The sequence below is a fragment of the Quercus lobata genome, chromosome 8, assembly GCF_001633185.2.
Source record: "Quercus lobata isolate SW786 chromosome 8, ValleyOak3.0 Primary Assembly, whole genome shotgun sequence".
NCBI classification, from domain to species: domain Eukaryota; kingdom Viridiplantae; phylum Streptophyta; class Magnoliopsida; order Fagales; family Fagaceae; genus Quercus; species Quercus lobata.
The window spans coordinates 55,116,310-55,141,982 of NC_044911.1; the positions used below are offsets into that span (position 1 = coordinate 55,116,310).

The 25,673-nt window shown below is 34.4% G+C and overlaps 2 protein-coding genes and 1 long non-coding RNA gene across 4 annotated transcripts; 2 read left to right on the forward strand and 1 right to left on the reverse strand.

Moving 5' to 3' along the window:
- Positions 1-4,141: 4,141 nt before the first annotated feature.
- LOC115958193 (alcohol dehydrogenase-like 6) lies at positions 4,142-10,034 on the forward strand. 2 transcript variants are annotated; one of them, XM_031076585.1, is made up of 10 exons: positions 4,142-4,346; positions 4,423-4,559; positions 6,051-6,088; positions 6,428-6,750; positions 7,066-7,148; positions 7,266-7,341; positions 7,435-7,496; positions 7,615-7,710; positions 7,813-7,974; positions 9,637-10,034. In XM_031076585.1, exons 1-10 carry the CDS (start codon positions 4,286-4,288, stop codon positions 9,751-9,753), a joined length of 1,155 nt encoding a protein of 384 aa, XP_030932445.1. In that variant the 5' UTR covers positions 4,142-4,285; the 3' UTR covers positions 9,754-10,034. The 2 variants fall into 2 exon arrangements, with proteins under 2 accessions (XP_030932445.1, XP_030932446.1); XM_031076586.1 differs by having other exon boundaries at positions 7,615-7,666; positions 9,637-9,749.
- Positions 10,035-12,972: 2,938 nt separating this feature from the next.
- Positions 12,973-13,910, forward strand: LOC115955006. The gene is made up of 2 exons (XR_004084004.1): positions 12,973-13,123; positions 13,690-13,910. It is a non-coding gene; the product is annotated as an uncharacterized LOC115955006 (long non-coding RNA).
- Positions 13,911-19,308: 5,398 nt separating this feature from the next.
- Positions 19,309-22,287, reverse strand: LOC115954482 (F-box protein At3g26010-like). Its single transcript, XM_031072342.1, has 2 exons — positions 22,108-22,287; positions 19,309-20,898 (listed from the first exon to the last, which is right to left on the reverse strand). The coding sequence occupies exon 2, from the start codon at positions 20,855-20,857 to the stop codon at positions 19,472-19,474; it is 1,386 nt and encodes a 461-aa protein (XP_030928202.1). The 5' UTR covers positions 20,858-20,898; positions 22,108-22,287; the 3' UTR covers positions 19,309-19,471.
- Between the last annotated feature and the right edge of the window lie 3,386 nt (positions 22,288-25,673).

Consider the following 25,673-nt stretch of genomic DNA (forward strand, 5'->3'; position numbering starts at 1 on the left):
GAGTCCGAGGACCATCCAATACCTTGGTTCTGTCCAAAACTCAGTTTTCTCATCTAAGTAGTTGGTTTCCCCATAGGTTTGAGTCCGAGGACCATACAATACCTTGGTTCTGTCCAAAACTCAGTTTTTTCATCTAAGTTGGGGGAGATAACCCCTCGGTTATGGCATGAGACCCTGGTTTTGAGGGAATTAACTTCTCGACCGAGCCCCTAGAACCATCTGTGCGGTTGACGCTACAAAGCGTAGCCCCTAGTAAAGAAACATAGCCCCTAGTAGAACTTTACGCTAGAACATAACAACCGGTCGCTAGAAATGACAAGGGAACTGTCTCGACCTACCGCCTATGCCAACACACAAGCCTTCCCCACAGACGGCGTCAATTGTAAGGACACGATTTGTAACAAACCGTAACAGTGTTGGGTTCGCACGTAAAAAGGCCCATACAATATCATTTGTAGAGCGTGGGTTTGAAAGGCTAGGCCTTAGTCACCAGACGGTGGGTTTTTCGTGGTGTTCATACATGGTTTAAATCGTATTCGCCCTGGGAGTCGCTCTCCCGGAGGCGGGCTGGGAGGCTCTAGTTTTTGGCCATTTTTCCCAGGCCCTCCTTTGGTGCACTAACTTTTTCATTATATAGTCCTTCTTGATCGATCTTAGCCTTCCACGTGTTAGTCAGGCAGATGCTTGTTTCTGCACCCGTCCCATCAACTGTCCTTTCTTACAGTCTGTTAGTCGCAATGATCGAAGCTACACCGTCCAAGCGTCTTTTCTCATTAACATGATCAGGATGCTAGCGGGTGCATTTAATGCGGAGGGGACGTATTTTCCTTAATCCAATTTTACACCGTACCTCCACGTGGGCCCCATTTCACTCACATCCCCTTTAGGGGGCTATCCCCGGATAGCCCCCATCAAGACGTTGCTATTCCCATTGAAGTCCTAGAGTGCCGAGGATAGGATCGTCCTCAACTGTTCCCCTTAGCACCTCGGCCTTTGATCATTCGTCCTCGGCACACAACCTCCTCGGCACGGGCCCTGAGCCCGGATGAAACGTGGGCCGGATCATAAGTTCACCGGCCCTACAATTATAATAAAGGTAATCAAAGTCTTTTCTAAAATGGTTCGTAAATATAAAAGTTGTATGACTATATGAGTATATTTTCTATTGTTTGAATTAAATTAAATGACAATCAATTACCTCCACCATTATATTAGAAAAAAAAGTTTTAGGTTTTAATTTTTTTATTATTAATTATTATAAATAAATCACAATAAGTATTCAAATAATAGTTACATTCTTACTATATATGAAAATACATAGTCCACAAATATGAGAGTAATATTCAACAGCACAAAAATTTACACCATGATTTGTCTTCTTTTAATTTTTCTACTTCTTTTTTATTATTATTGTTTTTATTATGTCAATTTGAATTCATTTTTAATTTTTGTAAAATCCATGTTTACTCTACACTATATTTAATTATGAAGTTTCTAGGGTATGCTATATGTTTGATGGCTGATTCAAATGATTTCTTGACAAAATTTTGTTTGAATAATTTGATACTTTGTGTTATATTTCTTTGATTTCTTTTTTCTTTTTTTGTAATTGCAGTTTATTAATTTATGAATTTTCCTAGTTAGAGTTTGATTAGTTTTAAGTTTAAATTTTGTATTATTATGTTTAATTATTGATTATTGATTTAATTAAGTGAATGTAATGGTTAATTTTATTGTACTGTAAAGTTTTTAATATCCTCTATATGGTCATCTTTATTTTATTTTTTAACTCCTCTTGACCACTTCTTTATTTTCCATTTTTTTTTCTAGAGAAGACTTTATTTTCCAAAAATTAAACAATGAAAAATTAAAACAAAAATATTGTCTATACATATTCATCTTGGACGGTTTAATAGCTAATAAACACATTCAAATACATAGCCATGATTGTATTTTGATATAAATTCAAAATCTCACTTCCAAAATAACTAAATATTATGTTCAAAAAAAAAAAGCATAATAATCATATGTCTGTAATGCATTGTTTATCCCAATAGAGAGCTATTGATCACACCTGGACCATGCAACTCATTGTCTTAGGAGTGGTGATGTGGCTAATCACTCAATTCCCATAGACAACATCAATTGATGATGCACAAAAATCGTCAGTGAATTGATCATTCACAAGTGCTCCAATGGGGTGTCTGTGAAACATGAAAACCAAGAACTAATAGAGAGCACCAATGGGGTGTTGGTCAAAGACCCTCCAAAAGTTAAGTCAGTTAAAGAATAATCACCAAGAACTTAATAGTGTGAGAGTTAGGGATTTTTTGAGTACCTTAGGCAAGAGGAGGCTAGGTGCTTATATAGTGGTGTAGGACTGACAGGGATCCCATGGATATCGAATTTTTCCTTCTATGGAGTATACATAGTTTAATGTTCCGAGATCTAGGGGTTTTCCTTCCCATATTGGGAGGATACAAGCATGTAGAAGGGTCTTTGGATGTGTTGTGCAAGTTATTGCCAAGTAGGGATTTATAAGTGGTGTGCACGTAAGGGTTTGTGGGACCCATGGATCAATCGTCGGGGTCAGGGGCATTAGTTCATTGGGCTTGTATCTTTGTCCATCGGGTTCATCTGCCCCCTAGGCAGGGTTTCTCATTATTCATCAGCATGGTCCCACTTCCTTCTGTCAGCATGGTCCTGCTTCCATTCGTTGACACAAGCCTAATCTCAGTTGTCGCCTACTCAAGTAGTTGCCACACAAGGTGGTTGAATCGTTGGGACCCATCCTACTAAGCTCGATGGATCCTAGACCCCTATAGGGCCCTATTGGAGGGAGGTACAACTTGAAGGGCGGTAGGTTTCAAAAACATATGATCGGATAAAAATACCCTTATCATCATATATACATAACAATTATAATCGTAAGTTTTATTCTAATGTTACAACTTACAACCAAACTTATGAATATGTTTAGTTATTCTATTTCAATATATTTTATTCCCAGTAATAAAGATTACAATTCCTATTGTAATCCCCATTCAATGTACCAAATGTGCTTTACAAGAATTATCTTGTAGAAAATGACCGATCTTTCCTCTAAGAGAAAAAGAAAGGTTTGGATTTTTTTTCAAAATAACCCTAAATCTCAAATAATTTCATTAGTTAGCACGTTTTCAAAACAATTTAGTAAACTAACATCTCAAGTGTAGAGGACTCGATTTTGTTATGCTAAATCGAGTGTGAAGAACTCGATTTCCCTAAGGGACAACAAACATCATCAAACCAAAGAATAAGAAAAACAACGAAGCATCATCAAACCCAAAGACCCAGACAAGAAAAGCAACAAATTATAGGAAAACCTTCTTCTGGAGCTTCGTTGCCGCTGCTGTTGCCACCTCTTGGAACCTTCGCTGTCGCTGCCTGGGTTTAGTTTGAGCCAAACGGTTTGGGTTAGGGAGATCTAGGTTTGTGGGTTTTGCCTTCTTCATGGTTTCTGTTTGGGTTTGATCTTTCTGGTTTGTTCCTTCTTCGTGGCTTGTTGTTTTTTCATGTTTTTTGTTTCTTGTTTGGGTTTCTTCTAGTTTGTGTTTCTTCTTTGTTTAGTTTGGGTTTCTGGGTTTCTTCTTTGGTTTTGCCTTCTTCGTGCAGTTTCTTTGTGTAGTTTGGGTTTCTTCGGCTCTGTCTGATCTTTTCATGGAACTTGAGTTTGTAATGCTCAATTTCCACGCATAGAACTCGAGTTCATTATACTTGATTTAGCACAACAAAATCGACTCCATTACACTCGAGATGTTAGTTTGCTAAATTATTTTGAAAACGTATTAACTAACGAAATTGTTTGAGTTTTAGTGTTAATTTGAAAAAAAATCCCAAGAGGTTTTCTTAAATATTAAACAAAGGAAGTGTGCGTTTAACATTGATTATTTTTGGCAACTTATTTTTATTATTATTCATGAGTTTCACTGTACTTTTTTGTATTATTCATGAATCTTACTATACTATTTCAACTAACTTTTACCTTTATTTATAATACTCCATAAAAAAATTTTAAATTTCGGTTAAATAATCTGTGTCCAAACGGACAGGAGGGGCATTTAGTTGAATTAAAAAAAAAAAAAAAAGTTAATAAATTAGGGAGCAGCGACAAACTCTTCTATATCTGCCTGCTACCACAACTACTACTGTCTACCTACCGACGACTAGTAAGTAACGCGAAGAAGGGACAATAAAAAGGGACAAGGGTAGCGCAGATCCAAACCAAAAGAAAGGAAAGAATTTAATGTCAACCATCGATATCAATACCATCGCTCCTCGTCCTCATGTCGCCATTACATGCAAAGGTACTTCAATTTTTGTTTCTTTTCTGCTTTCGTAATTAATAATACTCCAAGTAATAACAAACGTTAATTAATTAAGCTGCGGTGGCGTGGGGAGCTGGAGAGTCGTTGGTGATGGAGCAAGTGGAAGTGAGTCCGCCACAAGCCATGGAGATTAGAATTCAAGTTGTCTCCACCTCTCTCTGCCGCAGTGATTTCACTGCTTGGCAGTCCCATGTACTCATCTTTCTCTTTTTTCACTACTTTTTTTTTTCTTTCTTTCCTTCTTTTTTCCGATACTACTTACTTATTAGATTGATGTTCTACTCTATATATATCATTCTGGGTTTTTTTTTTTTTTTTTTTTTTTGAAGAGACAAATTCCGTTTAAGAGAAGAAATGCTTTTTAGAAAGAATAATGCTAGAGATACATATTATTTTATAAAAGTTTTTACAAACCGCTGATGTAGTGGATGATTATTGGTAAATGAAAAAACAATATTAATTGTGGGTCTAAATAAAAACCAATAAGAGGTTGCCCACGTCAATATTTTGTAAAAATGTTATAAAATAATTTGTAAATGTAGCATTACTCTTTTAGAAATGTTTGTGACATATAATCGATTGGTTAGAGACATTGGTCATAGTATTATCTCTGGATAAATTTTTAATTGCATTAGAAGTATTTAAATTTAGGCTTGGTGATAGATCTTTATTTGAATTGATCCCTATGTTTTAGGATGGGATTAGTTCCTATGTTTTAGGATTTGTTGATGAGGTTATCTCATCCTTGGCTATTTATGTAGTTGAATGCATTAATGAGAATTAAGCAAAAAATTAAACGAAAATGTCTATTTTCTCTCTCTAAGTTCAGTAGATTGGTCATCTCGAATTCACTATGCTATCTTTTATTTTTTAGTTTACAACATTTTCAGACCTAATGAGCATCCTATCCTAGTTGTCCCTGTCAATAAAAAAAAAAAAAAAAAAATTCAGAAAGAGCAATCAATACCAACTTGTTTACTTTCACAACTTGATCTCAATTTTTTTTTTTTTTTTTTTAATTACGGAATAAATGTTTCTCCTTGAATCAAAGTCCTTGATTAGCAACCAAATATCAAGATAAATGAGTACTGCAAGTGTTTACTGGAGATAACATAATAATTATTCCTTACAGCTGGAGTCAAATTAACATAATTATAAATCCAGTGGAAAATCTCCCAAACACACTGAAATTTGATATATTACAAACATTACCTAGATTGCAAGTTGAGTTGCTTGTTTTATTGCTGCTTTTACTGGACCGGAGGCTTGAGATATAATATAAGGGATGTGCATTTAGCTACTTCTCCTATGCATGAAGGCAAAAGCCACCAGACGATTTTTAAGGGTCTAAAAGCAGGTCCAAGAGTTTTTATTTTGAAATTATATCCTTCATTTATTTTTATTTTTATTTTTTTTAAATTCCAAGAACCATACCTCTTCAAAAGAATGGCATGTACTGGCAATTTATGTATTAACCCCCAATCAGTTAGTACAGATACTCTTAAAAGCATGCCATACTTCTTCCCTTGGTGAAGCTGAAAGTATAGTTGACCTTCTATATATATATATATATATATATATATATATATTACCTTTCCAACTTTTGTTTCACTTTTCAGACAATTGGAGTTTTGGGAAGAGGTGAGGTTCTGAGTGTATGTCACAACTTGTTTGTTTATGCAGGCTATTTTTCCTCGAATATTTGGCCATGAAGCATCGGGGTACATTCTACACTTTTTTGCTACTAATTTAATTGGATAGTACTTAAACTTTTCATGGATGATTTTTAAATAGTAAAACAGAAAAAGATTTCTACTTGAAGATAAACATGTTGAACTGCACTATGTTATTCACGAGATACAGTAGAATGCGTTCTGGATCTCATTAGGATTGGACTAAGTTAGTTAAAGAAGGAAAAAAAAAAAAGGTGTTGCAGACTTTTAATACAATGAGGATGATTAGTGACAGTTTTCTCATCATATAGTATCCACTTTGTTAAATGCTTATATAACTGGCAAAGTTAATGGGTTCCGAACTTTTGATTAATGGCATTTTTACAGGATTGTCGAGAGTGTGGGGCAAGGAGTGACTGAATTCAAAGAGGGGGACCATGTGCTAACTGTATTTACTGGAGAATGCATGCAATGCAGACAATGTACATCAGGCAAAAGCAACGTCTGTGAAGTTCTGGGGTTGGAAAGAAGAGGTGTGATGCATAGTGATCAGAAGACACGGTTCTCAATAAATGGAAAGCCTATCTATCACTATTGTGCGGTCTCAAGTTTCAGTGAATATACAGTGGTGCACTCTGGATGTGCTGTCAAAGTGAGCCCACTGGCACCTCTGGAGAAAATATGCCTTCTGAGTTGTGGAGTAGCTGCAGGTAAAAATTTAAAAGCTTGATGGCCCATGATCAAGTCTGATACTGCTGTGCCCTCTGTTTGACAGCCCACACAACTGTAACTACATGCATAAGTGTCTACCTAAATTTTCCTGCAATAGAAAAAGAACTTCTTGGTTCAGGATGGTAATACTTCACAATTCAAGGCCAAGGAGTAAAAGGATAATATTTTCTTTTGGAGGTTCTCCTACTTGCATACAATATGCATCTGTGTCTTTCTGTGTGTGTGTGTGAGTGATAGACAAAGGAATTCTTTATTTTAGTTGAGTGTTCTTGACAGTGGGGTTGTGCTATTAGGTTTGGGTGCAGCTTGGAATGTTGCTGATATATGTAAAGGATCAACTGTGGTGATTTTTGGACTTGGAACATTGGGCCTTTCTGTAAGTATGCTGAGATTATAAGATACTTTCCATCTGTATTCTCCACAAGAACATGTCAATTAGCTATCCAAACATGACTTTGATTAATGATTATTTCCTGTACGAGTGTACGACTAGGTCGCACAAGGTGCCAAACTTCGGGGGGCATCTCGAATAATTGGTGTGGACACTAATCCTGAGAAGGGTGAAATTGGTATTATGATTTTTGTCTTTCATTTTCTGGTTTTCAGTGGTTTGAGCCATTAAATATTTTCTGGTTGCTGATTGAGTTTACTTATTGGTGCAGCAAAGGCTTTTGGAATAACAGAGTTTCTTGACCCAAATGACTCTAATGAACCTATTCAACAGGTTAATAGAACTAAGCAGGCTCTATCATTTTATTTTCTTTTATGAGAAACATATGTTAAATATTATGTATAGCTCATTAAGGAGAAACACAATAAGCTTGTTGGTAAAATTCTTTCAGGTTATTAAGCGTATCACTGGTGGAGGGGCAGATTACTCGTTTGAATGTATAGGTGATACTGGAATGATAACTACTGCATTGCAGTCATGTTGTGATGTAATTTTCCTAATGTCCTATGTGTCATGTTTTCTAATTTAAGAACACTTTATTGATTGCACTTCACTTGATTGTTTCTTTGTCAACTCTTGTTTCTTTCAGGGATGGGGTTTGACTGTTACTCTTGGCGTACCAAAAGAAAAGCCAGAGGTGACAGCTCATTATGGACTATTTCTTACTGGAAGAACATTAAAAGGTTCTCTATTTGGTGGATGGAAACCTAAATCTGATCTGCCCTCATTAGTGGAAAAGTATATGAAGAAGGTAAGTTGTGCTATAGAAACTTCCCGTAGTGTTGATTTACCAAGTTTTGCCTTTTTGGCATTTCAAAATTTGTCTTAAAATGACCAGAGTATCAAGAGGTTGTATACCTGGTGAAGTAAGAATCATAAGGCTGTAAAACAAATTACATGTCTGGAAAAATGTTTAATTTTAGAGAAGTGCCTTTATACAGGGTGAATAACTCTATGAATAAGATTGCAAACTGCAAAATGGATATCTATAAATATTAAATAGCTTAACATGAGGACACGTTGATTCTCTTGAGCTGATCAAATTTGATTAAAATGTTGCATTTCGGTTATAATTACTTCTGCAATTCTAGCCCAGACATGTTGAAACAGGATAAATTGTTTTCCCACGGAACATGGTGATGTGGTGCTCCTTTCTCTCACAAACATGGTGGATACACCATGAATGTGAGGGGATGGAGCACCATGTCATTGGGCTTTAGGAATACTTAATAATTACTCTTGAAACATATACATTTAGGTCAGGATTTTTTGGTCCTATTCATGCATTCCCAAAGGCCCAATGCAAATTCTAAAACTAATTTTTCTTAAGTACCCATGCAAACATAAAGAGTAATGCTTGTTCACCTCTTGCTTGTTTCCTGTGAATCCAGTGCACTGTCAATACCTCTGTACTAGTAACGAAAACTGAAGATAGATGGCAAGATATATGGCAATATTTGAGAGAAAGAGGAGGTGAAGTGATGGCGTGAGCCTTTGAAGCATAGAAAATTTGACTGAAATTTTGAATTAATGAAAATGCATATAATATTACAACAATATGGTTAAAAATCTTCCACAATGGTGGTCCAACCTTGCAGGATTTTCTGCTGCAACAACCCCTCAACCCAAAAATAATAATAAAATTGCCAAACCTGTGGTATCTTGTTGTAAGTCTAACAATCAGTCCATGACAATACAAAATTAGACAAGATGAGGAGTTGTTCACTGATAGCCTAGCAGGAGTGACTTTTTCATTATAGAAACAAAGCTGATTTATAGAATGACGACAACAACAACAACCAAGTTTTAGTTTCTAAATTTTGGGGTTACTATAGATCCTTAACAAACTAGTCAGGGTAGAACACACATATTTTTGTCTACCATTCTATTCTATCCAAAGTCACACTCTCTATTACTTAATTGACATGTCCTTTCTTACTACTTCTATTAAATGTTATTTTTGGTCTCCCTCTACCTTTTTTCAGTCATTCAACTTAAATCAATTCATTCTTTCTCATTGGTGCATTAATCTCTCTCCTCTGAACATTACCATAGTCCTTGTAACCAACTCTCCTATATATATGTGGAATGTAGTGACCGAGGGCTGTCGTGAATTTCAACTCCTTTTTCCTCAATACTCTTCATTAAAATAATAAAATCCTAGATTAAAAAAAAAAAACAAACAAACAAACAGAGAGGTAAAGATTAGCACATACATAAAAAGCTGAACTCTAGAAATGTAATGTGAGATACTTTCATTGCATTCTTGCACGTGTTTGTGTTTCTAATATAAACAATTAGATAGTTGAATAACCCTGTAGTTTATATTCTCAATTTCTGCCTGTAGTAAAATTCAGATTGATAAATTTGTTGGCTAACAATGTCGTTAATTTTTCACAATCTTTGCCTGCAGGAAATTCAGATCGATGAATTCATTACTCACAATATTCCATTTGAAGATATCAACACAGCTTTCAATCTCATGAGAGAAGGGAGGTGTTTGCGTTGTGTTATTCACATGCCAAAGTAACTCTTTTTTTCATCAAGGATCTGTTTAGGATTCGTTTATTTTGCTGAAATTAAAGACTTTTTGAAGAAAGTACTGTAAATAAAAGTAAAAGTTAACTGAAATAATACAGTGGAACCCATGAATAGTATCAAAAAGTACAATGGGACGTATGAATAGTAGCAAAAATAAGCTAAATAGTAAAATAAGTTAGCAAAAATAATTTTTGCCAAACGCACGCTAAATTGGTTTTAATGGAAATATTGCTTGGGAGCATTCATATGAGAGAAAATCTAATTTGCTTCTTTGTCGATTGTTCTAGTGCAAAGTCAACACTTGTGAAGGAGTAGAAGCTAATACTTCTTTTCAGGTTAAAGCCTTTTTCAACTGCATACTGAAACAGTGTAGTTGGTTGGTTGGTTGGTTGAAAATATTCAGTGGTGATGTTTCATTGTTTTTAGGTTTTACAGGTCTCCTTTGATTTCCTGCTATCTACTTAAATAACTATGTATGATTCATTTGAATGCGGATTTCTAGTTGTCCATACCTCAATAGTTTTTATGCTCTGCCTTGGTGCCTGTCTCACCTTGAATCAAATGGCATATTTAAGAGAAAGATTAAGGTCACGGGTTTAATCCATTTCGGGTACACAAATTGCCCACTAAACCTATTGTGTCCCAAGACCACGTGGAACCAAGTGATACAGTTGCAACAGAAAAGTGGCTAGAAGATAAGATGATAAGGATAATTGCTGAATTAGTTGTCATTTGAATTGTGAAACCAGTCACAAACCCACGCTATGCATGGGAATATATCATTCTTTACAAATATATCATCTAAGAGTTAGGTCTTTTTGAATATATATTACTGTCAGTTTTTTTAAGACATTCTCTCTTCTTCCCGTATGTTTTAAAAATATTTAGTATTCTAAGTGTGTATATATATATATATATAATGTGCTATGTTTTCCTTTTTTATTTCTACAACTAAATATTTTTAAGGAGATTATCATGTTAATCAAATCTCATAACAAATTTAAAATTATTATTACTCAAATAATTGATAGGTACATTCAAATATTACAATTGTTCTCTTTGATTATTAAATGTTATTTTATTGCATTATAAAGAATTAAAAATAGTATATAAGTTTTTTTTTTTTTTTTTGGTTCTCTTTTATTGTTAAATGTTATCCTATTCTATTATAAAGAATTTAAAATAGTATATAAAAATATAATATTATTTTATTACATAACATGATTTGGATAATTTAGTATTTATTATTATATCTTTTTATTTTCTTCTCATCTTATCTTATTCACCATTTAAATTCAGTCACACCCTCCATATCATTAAATTATATATATTTTCTCTCATTTAAAAAAAAAAATTAAACATATAATATTTTACTTAAATTCAAGTAAATAAAATTTTCAAATTCTCACTTTCAACATATCTAAGAATTAGCTCAAACCAAAACTATATGTGATGAGAAACTCACAAAACATACCACCAAAATGCATCAACCCAAAGTATTGAAAGTAAAGTTGCAAGAAAGAATATATATATATATATATATATATAGAGAGAGAGAGAGAGAGAGAGAGAGAGAGAGAGAGAGAGAGAGAGAGAGAGATCACATATTCTAGGAGAGAATGTGAGAGAAATAGCGAAATTATATAAAATAAGGTGAGTAGAAGAATATTCAAAAGAAAATGTATAATTGTAAATAACAAATTATCCAAGTTATGCTATGTAGTAGAATAACATTATATAAAATCAATGGATAACATTTAATAATAAAAAAAAATAAAAAAGATAACAAATTAAAATATAACCAAATGCATAAACCTAAAGTAGAGTTCAACAAAAAATTCTTCAACCTAAATTAGATGTGCAACAAAGAATTAAAAAATTCACCCAAAGAAATAAGAGAGAGAGAGAGAGAGAATATTCAGTTGCTTGTGTGAGCAAAATATAGATAGAATAGAAGAGAGAATAGCAAATATTTATAATAAAAAAAAAATGGGGAGAAGAAGAGTCAAAATAAAATAAATATGAAGGGATGGAGGAATTGTAAGGTTTATAGAGTAGTGGGGAGAAAAAAAGTTAAAAGTGGAGGAAATGTTAGAGAAAGAGTAATTGTAAGGTAATAAATTAATAAGGAGAAAAATAATTAAAAAGGAGAGAGAAAATGTTAAAAATAAGTGGATGATGTGGCGGCTAATGTGTCTTAATAGGAGTAAGACATACTTGCTTCCAAAGAAATTTGGGTTATTGTTTCTTGTTAAAACAACAAATTGTATTCTTCTTTATACAGACTAAAATCTATAGAGGAAGTGAGGAACAAACAGTAACATGTCAGATTTGGCTTTAGTGAATCAGTCTGGTTGCCAAGTCAAATAACACTACATGATATCCTTAAGCACAAAGGTTACTTCCTTACTGTGATCCTTACTACTGATTTCAGCTCTTCTATGCAAAATTGTGGCTTTAAGATCATTCTCCCTGGACAAATTACACTACTGGAGAGAGTGCTTCTGGCATGAGCAGCTTGGCTTATTTTCTCTCTAAGGATACAATTGACCATTTTAATACAGTGATCAAGCCTGCTGTTATCTCTCTACGTTTTATTTTTTCATGAACCCAAGATCTACCTTTGCAGAGAAATACTTTGTCTTGTTCTGCCTTGTGTATTGTGTAACTGGTATAGCCTACGTGTTGGCCATAGTTTTTGAACCTGGTACAGCCCAGCCCATGAGTAACAGAAGCACACATTAAAAAAAATGACAGAATTTTCCTCTACACTGGTTTGGTTTGGAGGAAAGTTCCTCTCACCCACGGAAACTGAAAAGGAAAAAATTTGGCTTCAAACGTTTTTGGAGCTATCTTGCTTCAACCCATGCTTACACACAAGACTACCCCTCTTCCCGAAAGTTTAGTGGGGACTACTTTACAACGGTGGACGACCACCTGAGGGGGTTTACTGCACAAGGCCCCTGCAGAGGAAAAGCTTTATCTCAGCGATGCTTAGCATGATGTGGTGATTAAAGAAGACATCTATGTGTAGTTTTAGTTACGTTACTTTTTTAATAAGTCATATGACTTGTTTAAATAATACACATGAATAATTTTATAAATCACCACATAATAACTTGGAAAAGATAGCTCCAAACATGTTTTGAGCCGAAGAAAATATCAGCTTATCAATTTAAATTTTTTTTATATTATTTATTTTCACTGACAAGGTACTGTTTCTTTCAGTGGTCAGTTCTTCCAGTTGTTTTGACTCTCATCGCCACACAGCCAAAAGATAGTGAATTTATGAAGATTTTAACTGATCTATGCTACTCTAAGTGGGCTTTGGAAGGATTCATCATTGCAAATGCTGAAAGGTAAGGCAAAATTATCCTTCCTCTGAAGAGAGTAACTTTTTTTTTTTTTTTTTTACAATTAGTGGTGGTAGGGGATGTGAACCCAGGTTCCCCAATTGAGAGAACTGAGCTATGCCATTGAGTTATGTGGCTCTTAGTCTGAACAAAGTAACTTACATATGTGTGTGACGTACATGTTGCACCTATTATACATGCAACATGCGTAACCAAACTAAGCTGCAAATTAAAGTTCAAGTTTCTAACTCTCCATATATATCAAGGAAACATGGATTAACTGGCTGGACTCCTAACGCAAAAAATTCAACACACATCTTAATTGGGTTTTGATTTTCTTTATATCAGACCTGGGATACAATTAAATATTCATGTCTGTGAATAAACCCCTTGGATTGAGGTTTGAGCTGCTCAAATCTGGTAAAACCCATTTTTGCCAATCATGAGCTGGATCCCGAATCAAGATACTTGAACGGCCATTAATTAGATTATATATGATTTCTAATCCCCCCCCCCCCCCCCCCTCTAAATGATTACAGTTTCCCTGATGTTGTATTATCTTTGCACTACAGGTATTATGGAGTGTGGCTGATAACTAGGTGTGGTTCGATCACTTCTAAAAAGTGGTTATAACCTTCATCATTGGAGTCTATGTTTAGCCATCCTTATCCTAACTGGAATTTTTAGTCGTGTGATAGCATTTTTTTGTATGCGGATCTTCCAAAAGAAGTGAGATCAGACTAATTGACATTCTTTTTCCATACTACACATACACAAACCACAATTTATGCTACTTTGAGAGGATTCTATTACTGTAACATTGTCATGAAAATGAGATAAAGGTTCATTAAAGTTCTCAGTTTAATCTGCTGGCTAACACAGACTGAATCATGTAAAAGGTGTTTGAACAGATCATGTTGTATATCATAGGATTTAATGGTGCAAACTTTTGATGAGGGTTGGTTGGCGTCTCTAGGGAAGAGGGATCTGTGAGAGGTTGTACATTTAAATCCAGTTTTGTTTCTGTTTTCTTGTGTGTAGAACTAGTGGTTCCACTTTCTCATCTCACATAATAGTGAGTAGGGCCTCCTCAAAACAGTTTTAAGGCCTAATTAATGCCACATTTATTAGTGTTGCCTTTTTATATTATAATTTTTTTAGTTTAAAGTTCATTATTCTTACTTAGTGAAATGTAAAGTTACTAATTAATTTATGGTAGGATAATAGTAATAAAATAGATTTTAAAACGTAAAACCACCTAGCAACGTCAACTTGCCAAAACAAAGACAAATTTTAAAGCGTAGTATCACTTTTATTTATCAAACACATAATTCAAAGAATTAATACTTAACAAATCAAACTAATTTCATATAATCATAATAATATCATGCATGGTTCAAGCATAAAATTTAACCAAAATAAAAATAACAATCTATTATGCTTTTTTTTTTTTTTTTTGAAGAAGAAAATCCTTTGGGTAAGGAGATGCATGATGAAGGATAGGAAAGCTAGAATCTAATTTTTGATTGTGATATTAGTGTTGATAGAAAGAGAAAGAGATTGTTTGTGTATGATCGTACGGGATGTTCAATAACTAAAGTTGACAATCTACCATGCGGCATGCAGGAGACGCATGTTTACAAAAATTGAATCCTGAACTTGTTATCTAGAATTAATTGCTCATCATTGATAACTCAACACATTTACAACTTCTTCTTTTTTTCAAACAATTTAAAATTTCAATTGAGTTGGATTTTTATTGGTTGACAACGTTAACATTAGGGTCTTACTTGAGTAGGGAAAAGAATAAACAACTCATTTATGATATTTTATTAAAAACTAATTATTAAAATAAAATTTGAGGCCTTGTTCTAATAGGTGGCCTTAATTATTTAGGAGATATTATTTTGTGTGGATCACATAATTGAGACAAATTGATAAATAATTAATAACTCTGCTGTAAATTAACTAAGAAATCTAAATTGGATTAGCAGTTTCAAATGCTATATATGTGCATACAATACATAGAAAACAACAAAATCATCTTTGTTAGCTTTTTCCTGTTTACTACGATTTGATTATTCCTTTCTACAGTTACATGGCATGCATACAAAAAAAAAACTATCTTTGTTACCTTCTTCCCTTTTACAAATTATTACAATGGAAATGATTATCATTTTTAAACAGTTAAATGACCGAAGCTAAACTGTCTCATAAGTACAGACATACATGTAAGGTTGTTTCTAACGATTGGAACATACAATACATCGAAAAATATACAATTACCAATCCAGCGAATGACAGTTTTTCTCACCAGTGAACAATGTCTGTATGATTCTTCTACACGCATCTCAACAAAGTTATTTCGTGCTTTATCGTAAGGGTCTTTGCTTCATAGTCATCCACTGATGATCATGGCTTTTAATACTACAAGTTTTATTATTTTTTAATATGACGGTGATATATAATTTTTAGTATTAATAAAAATGATATTAAAAGTAAGTCCGTATAGAATGATATTATTTTAATCTTCATCAAAAATTGAAAATATATTACTTTAATCACAATTTGTCATATTGTAAATTTTTTATTAAAAAAAAAAAGTGAAGATTGTTTCGATAGGGAAGCCCTCAAAAAGACCTATGATTTCGAACTAAGTGCCAAGAGATCTTGGGTTCGAGTACTAGTATTGACCCATACTTCGTAATATATATGCAGAAATCGTGGTAATAAGGTTGAGTAGTGATATGCACTGTTGTGTGTTGGTGGTATATATCCATGAGTTTACCAAAAAGCCTAAGTGACAATGTACCATAGGGCGTGAGAAATCATGGTAATGGGGTCGAGTAGTCTTTTTTTTTCTCAAAAAATAAACAACTAAATATTAGACAATCATTTTCTTTGAGACATCATTTGGACCATCCTTCATGCCTTTTTGGTGTTTTTGCCCTTTGCTGCTCAGATACATTTCACCTTATAACAATATAATTATATTGTTATTGTAGGATCTCGATTTACAGTCCAAGCCCAAAACGTATGGGATGTTGGCCCAATGAGCCCAATACAATAAATTTGTAGAGAGTGGGTTGAAGAACTAGACCTTAATGAATTGAACAATAGATAAATTTAATTTGAACAACTATAAAACACAAACAAGAGACTTGATCTTCATATATTTTCAGTTCGAGGAGGTCCTCCTTGTATAAATTAATCACAGTTGGATACAAAGATAATTTAGATTGCTACAGTCTTTTCTTTCCTCTTTTTTCCGATCTCTTCTTCATGAAGAGTCTTTCACATTATATATCCTCCTTTGGACCATCTTCATCCTACACCTGTTGATCATCCGAGCCCTTACTTGAGTACCTGTCCCATTAGACATCCTCTCTGATTTTCTGTGAGTTGTGGTAGCCAAGGTAACATTGTTTAGAGGTCTTCTCCACATAGATGCAGCCAGAAAAGTAGCTGCAATGCATTTAATGCGATGGTGGCAGCTTTCCCTTAGATATTTTTAGGTTTTCTTCCTTCTCGTATGTTCATGAGACATGTTCCTATCATTGGAGCTTCTTGGAAGATCACTCTAATTGCTAGAGTACATACTTTGAATTATATTCATCATGTCCGAGGAGGAGTTCCTCCTTGGACAATCCTTTCATTTGTTCCCTACTTATGAGATTTTAACTGGGAACATCTAATAATTATTTGCTCTTTCTCGAACTTATCAATGTTCTCAGACAAAACCCAAGGCCCAATATACGATATTGGGCCCTCACCCCTACAGTTATATATCAACTTCACAACCATCCTCACTTCTTTTAACCATTTTTTTTTTTTTTTTAATAATTTTTCGAGGCTTGAATTTCTTTCCTTTTTTCCATAATATGGCTTTCTTGTTCCAATCACTATTTTTTGTTTCAATCATGCCTAATAAAGACGAAGAAAACGAATATTTAATTTAAGCCGGCAACGACAAAATCCTTAGGACGTTGTCTTATAAGTTGGTTGTATCAACGATGCTAGCTAGCTAGCTAGCATCACTCCTGCTTGAACCATTCTCTACATCTTGAACTCTGAAACCCCACAACTCCATTATATACCCGTTTTATAAGCCCCTAATTATTGTTACATTATTTCAAGACTTACCTGCAGCTTCCAATCACCAAATGAGCTTCTTCAAGATTTTTAACTTGAGGAAAATTTTCACCTTAGCCATTTTAGTTTTGAGTTTGGTGCACTTGGTCCAGTGCCAATATGAGAGTGCCAACGGCTCTATGACTATACAGAATCTCCTATTCAATAATCAGCACGCCTACAGCCAGATTATTTCCAATCTGAGTGCTATTGTTGGTCAGGACATTGGCAACCAGTCTAGCTTCTGCATTAAGGATTGGTGAGTTGGTTCATTTTACTTTGCAATATGTTTGGTTGCTCAGAAAAATGCTTGGAAATAGTTGGATCCAAACTAGGAAAAGCCGAAAAAGGTTCTTTCCGTTTAAAATTATAACCATTTTTATGGTTCAGATTATATACTACATGGTCTTTAAAAAACAAAAATTAAACATTATATATCTAAAGTTTTTTTTATTTTTTAGAAGATTATACGTCTAAAGTTAAATCTAATATCATGTCATTTAAAATATATCTTCTCTGTTTCAAATTAAATAAGTTGTGACTTATTCGTTTGTTTCGATGGAAAATATTATATAAAAATAGTCTTCTCTGTTTTTCGGTATTTGGTAGAATTTAAAAATTTTAAAAAAAAAAAAGTCAAAGAAAAACTATCTTTGATCAATATAAAAAGTATGACTTATTTTTAGAGATTGTTTTCTTCTAAATTTTTTTGGAAAAAAACTCTATCTTATAGCAAGCTAAATAAGGAAAATTAGAAAAAAAAAAAAAATTCAACTCATTTAATATTTCTACCAAACATAGGAAAATGAGATAGTTTTATAGAAAACACTTTTTAGAAAATGAATTATTTTCTAAAAAATATTATTGTCGAAACAAACAAAGCGTAATGGAAAATGAGAAACTGATTTTACTAGTTGGCCCTTGAGAAACTCTCTTTTAATTTTATTTTTTTAATTCTTGTTTAGTGATAGTATTATCTTTGACCTCCAAAAAAAATTTGTAGTTACTAAAAATAGTATGTTAAAATAATAAAATATGAACCATGTATGATTCCGGTACTTGTCAATTATTACTTGTTGATGTGTTTTGCAACGTTTAGATGCTTATTCAATTCTTAGTCTTGAAATTGACATAACATGTATCCAAAAATATATCTTTATTGATTCATTTTGTCGCATTCCCACCATACTCCATCTTAGTTTTTCACAATTTTATGATATCGTCATGACCGTTGTAATCGTGTCCTGTATCCATAGACCATATATATGGCTACTTCTTAGATGAAAACAAAAGAAATTAAGAAGTAAAGTTTTATTACATTTGAGAATGACTCCACTCAAGATTAATAGATGAATTAGGACAATTGGAACAAATTCTAAAAAGGGAAAAAAAAAAAAAAAAATGAAGTGTGTGGAGTTAAAGTGGTTTAGTCTGCGTCTTTCTTTAAAGTGGTTTAGTCTGCGTCTTTCTTTTTCTTTTTTTTCTTTTTTTAGATTTGAGCCATGTTTTGGGTTTTCGGGAACATTTCTTATTCTATTAGCAAAGAGAGTTGAAGTAATTTAGTCTACGGTTTTTTTTCTTTTTTTTTTTATTATTATTATTACTTTTTTTAAGATTTGAGTTATGTTTTGGGGGGCTTTCGGGAACTATTTCTTATTCTATAAGCAAGTGTTGAAGTAGTTTAGTCTGCGTCTTTTTTTTTTTTTTTTTTTTTTAAGATTGAGTCTTGTTTTTGGGTTTTTGGGAACTATTTCTTATTCTATTAGCAATAATAACGTGTTATGATTTAAAATGGAGATATAATAATTTAGTATTTTAGAAACCTTTGGCACTTGAAAGAGGTAAGAAATTGAGAAATATTAGGTGTTTGTGTTTGATGGGAAGATGGACAACCTATATAAATAAGCATGAGGAAGGTAATATATATAAATATATATATATATATATATATATATATATTTATATATCTCCCTTTAGAGATCAATAGGTATGAGAGAGAGGGAGAGAGAATTTGGAGGTTTCTAAGGATTGTGGAACAAAGTTATAGCTTTAGCACTTGATGCAACAAACACAAATATGCCTGAATAGTTAAGATGGTAAGGATTAAGGAAGTCAAATATCTTTGTACATGCCAAAAAACCTAAGGCTTCATTAAGTTGGTAGGCTGATGCTGCCAATTCAAGCAAAAGAAATACAGATAATTCCAATTCAGTGGGCACCTGTTTATAAATGTGGTGACCTTACGGGTTTGATTCTTTTTCTTTTTCGCGTTCCTTGATAAGAACTAGAATTTGAAGCAACAAAACCACAGGAACGTATTAGCCCGAGAAGGCCACTCATTGCTGAGGTAGTTGAACATGGGAGCACAGTTGCTGGGACTGAAGTCAAATCATCAATGGAGTTCTGTTTCACCTTTAGAACACCATTTGCTGCCAAGGTAGCCAAGTACGGGAGCACAGTCGCAGGTACATAATTATAATGGTCCAAAAAAAAGGCATGATACATATAATGACGTTTTAGGACTCCGTTCCTAAAATTATATGACTCCAACCTGCCCCATCTCATCATATAAATAACCTCATCATAGAAAGTCAAAATTCCTAGTGCTAAATAACCAGGTGCAAAAATATCATCCTTAGGAAGGCACCCAACACGACGTATACTGAATTGAAGATAGTCAGTCATTACTTGACCTTCCACACGAAACTGATCTAAATTCAACTGGTGCTTAAGGACCCAATCAAGTTTGTGACAATCTTTTAACATCCATACTCTAAGATCAGACTCATCAACACACGCGTAATGAAGATACCCATCTGAATCCCCAAGGCAATCGCTATTTCGAACGCCATATCTCAACATGGGACCTGGTGCTATGATCACTCCAGACAGCTCTTCTTCCAGATCAAAAGTGATTATTCTCTGTTTCTTGGTCAACCAATAAAACCTTCCTTTGATATGAATATATTTGTTCTCGTTAAGATCGTCCTTGCAGTGGCAGACTTCCATGGAGGTTTTCCATTTTCCAGTTTCTGAGGAGTAAATAACGAAGGAATAAGAATTCTGGTCATATTTTTGACGCTGAATGCTCACCACTTTAAAACAAGAGGCCTTGTTTGATGAAGAGCCAAATGGGTAGAAAGCAAATGCAAAGATGTGACCAACATGGCAATTAGTGGGTCTAAGGGAAATCCATTCCCTTGTAATTGGGTTGCAAATGAAGATCACTAGCATTCGTTGTTCCAAAGTTTGACGACTTCTACAACAAACGAGTCCATTACTGGAACCCATTATGACAACTCCTTTTGCAGGAAAACTATCTCGTATCATAATTGGAACACAACGGTCGTCTTCAGAAAAAGGTCCACAGGTAGTAAAAAACGACATCCTACATCCTAAACGATCACCAGTAATATCACTACGCTGCTGAATAAGGAGGGTTGTGATGCCCCTGAGTTGGGACCTTTGGTGGTGAAGACGTAAGAAGGATGGATCAGATATAAGGTTCTTCCACCTCTTGGAGACACACTTGAAACGTGAAAGTTGCAAAGCTGAAAATCGGGATAATATTTCCATTGCAAGATCATCATTTGAAAAGATGGCTTCCATCTTTCTTTAGATCAAAGACTAGAGTCACCACAGGAAAGCTTCTGCAAAAGATATAAATAAGAAAATTTTACTAATAAGATAAATTGTCACTACAATCTTCTGTCAAAAATATTAATGAAGAATAGAAATAAAACTAATTGACTTAGTGAGGTGAGATGAATGGGGACAACGCTAATGGACCATATGTCAATCGCTGTTGATTTGTGTGTGATAGTGTCTATGATTTGATTTGCTCCAAATTAACATTTTAAAAATCCATCAGGTTCCTACATCTTTCAGGCTGATCCCAGGTCAATTGAATTGAGTAGAGGTCAGCCCTTTTGTAGAATTCGTTTGATTCATTTAGGGCTATCCAGGTAGGTTATAATTTTCATAGAGAGGACTCTTACATTTAAACCATTTAGCACTGAAAATTCAGCTCAAAAGTAGTTCTCCATAATTTACCAAAATTCTATTAAGGTGACAAACTCAAATCTGTAATAGAAAGATTTCTGTAAAGAAAAATTCTCACAGTAACTTTACTTAGAGAAGTCCATTTATATTGAAACATAATTCAATATTAAAGCTATGGATGTTAACTTTCAATCTAAAAGTCCTAGGCTTCCAAAAAACACTCTGTTGTTTATTATTCCAAAACTAGGCTTTGATATCTGTAACACATTTTTAATCATAACACAGAGAAGGAATTACAAGGTAGACAACATTGCAAAGAAATTTTATAACTTGTGAAGTGTTAACACAAGGAGTCATACACTAATCCTAAACAAAATCTGGAATTTTACACAGTGGGAAAAAAAAAAAGGCTTGAAAAAGCTGAATAAGGAACTTTAAATCTAATATCAAGATACACAGATGCAACATGAACAAGAGCCATTGTACCCCCATACCTTAAAGCTTCTTTTAATGAATTATTCATCAAATTTAATCAAACTCATGTCTAAAATCAAACGTATTTAACTTCTTACTCTAATACTCGTTTCACGGCCGGCCCTTCCCTTAGGCGAGTTAGGCAATTGCCTAAGGCCCCCAAGTCCCAAAATTTAAGAAAAGAACCAACCGGGTAGTAGAAAATTTAGTTTCAAATGAATTACAAAAATAATCTGGCACATCCTTTTAACCAAAAAAACAAAAATTTTGGTAAATCCTATTAAACATTGGTTCTAAACAAAATCATTGACCGGATAAACTACAAATCCGGTCTAAGAGATTAACCACAAAACAATCACAAATCAAAACCCTAAAAATTTTACCTTTCTCTCTAGTTTCTAGTCTCTGCTCTCCGCCTCTCTCTAGTCTCCAGTCTCCACTGTTCAGTCTGGTCTCATCTGCCTCAGCCTCTCTCTGATTCTCTGCTCTCCGCCTCTCTCAAGTCTCAACTGCTCACCTCACCGTATCAGGTTCTGTGGTTCAGGAAGGAATCAGGTATAAAATTATAAATATTTGGGCTTTTATTTGTTAAGAACTTAACTTAAGATAACTTTGTTTATTTGGGCCCTCCCTGGCTGGTTTTGTAACTTTGTTTATCACTTATCAGTGGCTGCCTGGACCCTCCCTGGACTGGGCGTTAAGTTTGGGCCTTCAAGTTTTTTTTTTTTTTTTTTTTTATTTTTTTTTTTATTTTTTTTTTTTTTATAGAGAATGAAGCTTGCTACTATTATTCTTCAAAATTGGCTAAATCAGCCTGCACAATATGGTGAATGTCTAGTTGTACATCTTCTATCCAGACAGTTAAATTTGGCTCACTCAGACTCTTCTTGCCAATGCATGTGCTACATTATTCCTTTGACGGTATACATGAGAATATCTAACAAATTGGAGAGCATTTGACAAACATTTAACATCCGGGAGAATATGCTCATGTAGAGCTAGGGACAAATTTGTTATAGATAGGATTTGTTTTGTGTTTTTTTTTTTTTTTTTTTTTGGGTGGGTCTTATTAATAAGTCTTGTGTTAGTGTTATGGTTGTGCTTAAATTTTTGTTATGCTTGTGCTTAATTTTTTTTATTTTTTAATTTATGCAGGTTGAGATTGCTAAAAACTTGTTATTGTTCAATGAAACTACAATAATACTTTTTATATAAATCAAGTTCTATTTATCATTTGCTCTACACTTAAAAGTCATTTTTTATTTTAGTCTTTATAAATATATTGTTTGATTAGAAATTTTTACTATAAAATATGCATCTGGATATGAAAAACTTAAAAAAAGAAAAATTAATTGAGTCTAAAAAATGATCAATGGATAAATTTGTTATTAGTAATAAATAAAATATAACACAAAATTTAGATGAAAATATCACAAATGAGCAAGAAATTCACCAAAATAATTTAGAAGAAAATGATGTTCAATTTTGCAATACAACAAATCTTAATAATGAATTTCAAAATAATTTAGAAGAAAATGAAAATAATGATTGTAAGGACACGATTCGTAACGAACCATAACAGTATTGGGTTCGTACGTGAAAATGCTCAAACAATATCATTTGTAGAGCGTGGGTTTGAAAGGCTATGTTTTAGTCACCAGGCGGTGAGTCCTTTCGTGGTGTTCATACATGGCTAAGTCATTTTCGCCTTAGGAGTCTTTCTCCTGGAGGCGGGCTGTGAAGCTTTTGTTTTTGGCCATTTTTCCCCAGCCCCCCTTATGAATTACTTTCTTTTCCTTTTATACTAGCCGGTGTTTTTCTATCCTTCGTCCACGTGTGTAGGATCGACATTCCAAGACTGATACTTGTCCCATCAGCCCATACCCGGAGTGGTTGGGGGTGGTTGAAAAAGCTGGAGAGTATGGCTCTGTCAAGTGCAGAGTATTGAATTGCAATAAGGGCAGCTTTCCCCGGTCGTTTACACTTTCCAGCATACCCTTTTCTATTGGCACAGATATTTTAGATTTTTTCCCAAGTTGTTTCTATACCATTTTTGCCCTTTCTTCCGAGGAGACTTTAGACTGGCCGAGGACTAAATCGTCCTCGACTGTATCCCAATGCTATTTTGTACTTGCATTACAGTGTCTGGGCCATGACCTTCCTCGGCTTGGGCCTTTAGGCCCCAACGAATAAATGGAGCTGGCCCAAAAATTGTTGGGCCCCACAATAGCCCCTCAAAATCTTGCTGTCCGGCCTCTTGATTGGAGAGGAGGGTTTTGGTAATACCGAGCCTTTTATCATGGCTCATTTAATTCAGCCTTTCATTAATGCTGGCGGTTATCCATCTGCCCAGGAAACGTACCGGTCTACGAGACATTCTTTTGAATTTACTCCTGACGCGTTCTCGCCGTTTGGTTATCCGAAACGCGCTTGTAATGACTTTTATTTATGAGACTACTTAAATTCGATGGTTTGTTTGATGACGTGGGGAAGTGGAACGAGTACATCCTCGTTTACAGATTCTCTTGGAAATCCGGATAAATTAAATACCTTCCGTTTTGCCCTTCATATAAGAAGAAAAGTAGGAGGCTATTGCTCTTGTATAGAGACCCTTTTAATCCTTCTGAGATCTGAAATACTTAGCCTCCCCTAGAGTTTACTTTACCCGCTAGTTATACATTAAATCGTGATACGTTCACCATAATAATAAGTAATGAAGGAATCATACCCCTCCCGAAAACACCATGTTCTAATAAAGCTCGAAATGGCTCGGTCAGGGCAGAGATGGCGAAGACTCAAGATCTGTCTCACCTTCCTTTCAGCCAAAATCCGAAGCAGGGGCTCGTCACGTCAAACTTTCGGCATGACTGAGCCGAGGACACCCGTTATCAGTACCAGCCGCTCTCTGATGAGCATAGCTAACATGGCACCAATGTGTTAGGAGTCAGGACTGACGCGGGGACTAAATGCTCCCACTTCTTCCTCTCTTCGTTCACTGGTGCCTCCTTTTGCCTCTCTTTCTTCTTCTTTCCACCACCAGATCCATCCTGATGCTTTTCCTTCTCCCTCTTTTGCTCCTCTTTCTTTCTTTTCATCTCCTCCATCTTCTTCTGAAGAAGGTCCTTCTCTCAATATGGGCGTTACTGGGGCAAAGTTTGGAAGGACTTCAGAGACGAGTTTAAAAAGGCATCTGACTGTTTACTTGTTTGCATTGTTGTTGTTTTTTTTATTATTGTTTTGGTAATCCACCTTTTGTATAGGCTTGTTTAAGCCCTTCTTTGTACGTTGTAATACATCTTTATATTAATAAAAATTGTTATTACTTTACTTCACATTTTCTATCTCTATATTTCCGAAATGATAACGCGGTGAATAGACGTACAATCTTGTAAATTCTTTTTATTTTCAAACCTTGACCGACGTCCAGGACCAAAATCCTAGTTAATAAAAAGACCTTGCTCTGTGTTTATAGGAACTATCCGACTTAATAATACTGAATCAAACAAGTGATACTTAGCGCTGAATCCCTTATTAGACAGAAAAAGAAAGGACGTTATGATGAGCTTACTGAGTCGGCCTGGCACAATACCGTCGACCTTAGAGCACAATACCTGGGGCCGTAGTCCCTTATCAAAGAAAAAAGGCGCTATTATGAACTTACGAGTGCTATTTGGCACAATAATATAGCATTGAATTAACGACACCTGGGGTCAAAATATTTGCTGAGGAAAAGATATTATCATAACTTTAATAGAGTTGTTTGGCACAACAATGTCGACCTGCGAAAACAACACGTACCCCGAAATAGCCAAAATGGCAACTGAATGCTCGGTGCGGGGCAGGAAGTAATCATCCGAAGACACCTAACCCCACAAAAATGAACCAGGTTGCCAAGTAATAAGGCGCTTCACCATCTTCTTAACAACTTTAACAGCCTTAACCTTTTATG

Excerpts from the sequence above, each read along its gene's own strand:
- LOC115958193 (XM_031076585.1), top strand. The coding sequence starts at position 4,286 with ATGTCAACCATCGATATCAATACCATCGCTCCTCGTCCTCATGTCGCC. Across the intron at positions 6,089-6,427 it reads TTTGGCCATGAAGCATCGGG|GATTGTCGAGAGTGTGGGGC; the intron begins GTACATTCTACA and ends GCATTTTTACAG. Across the intron at positions 6,751-7,065 it reads GAGTTGTGGAGTAGCTGCAG|GTTTGGGTGCAGCTTGGAAT; the intron begins GTAAAAATTTAA and ends TTGTGCTATTAG.
- LOC115954482 (XM_031072342.1), bottom strand. The coding sequence starts at position 20,857 with ATGGAAGCCATCTTTTCAAATGATGATCTTGCAATGGAAATATTATCC.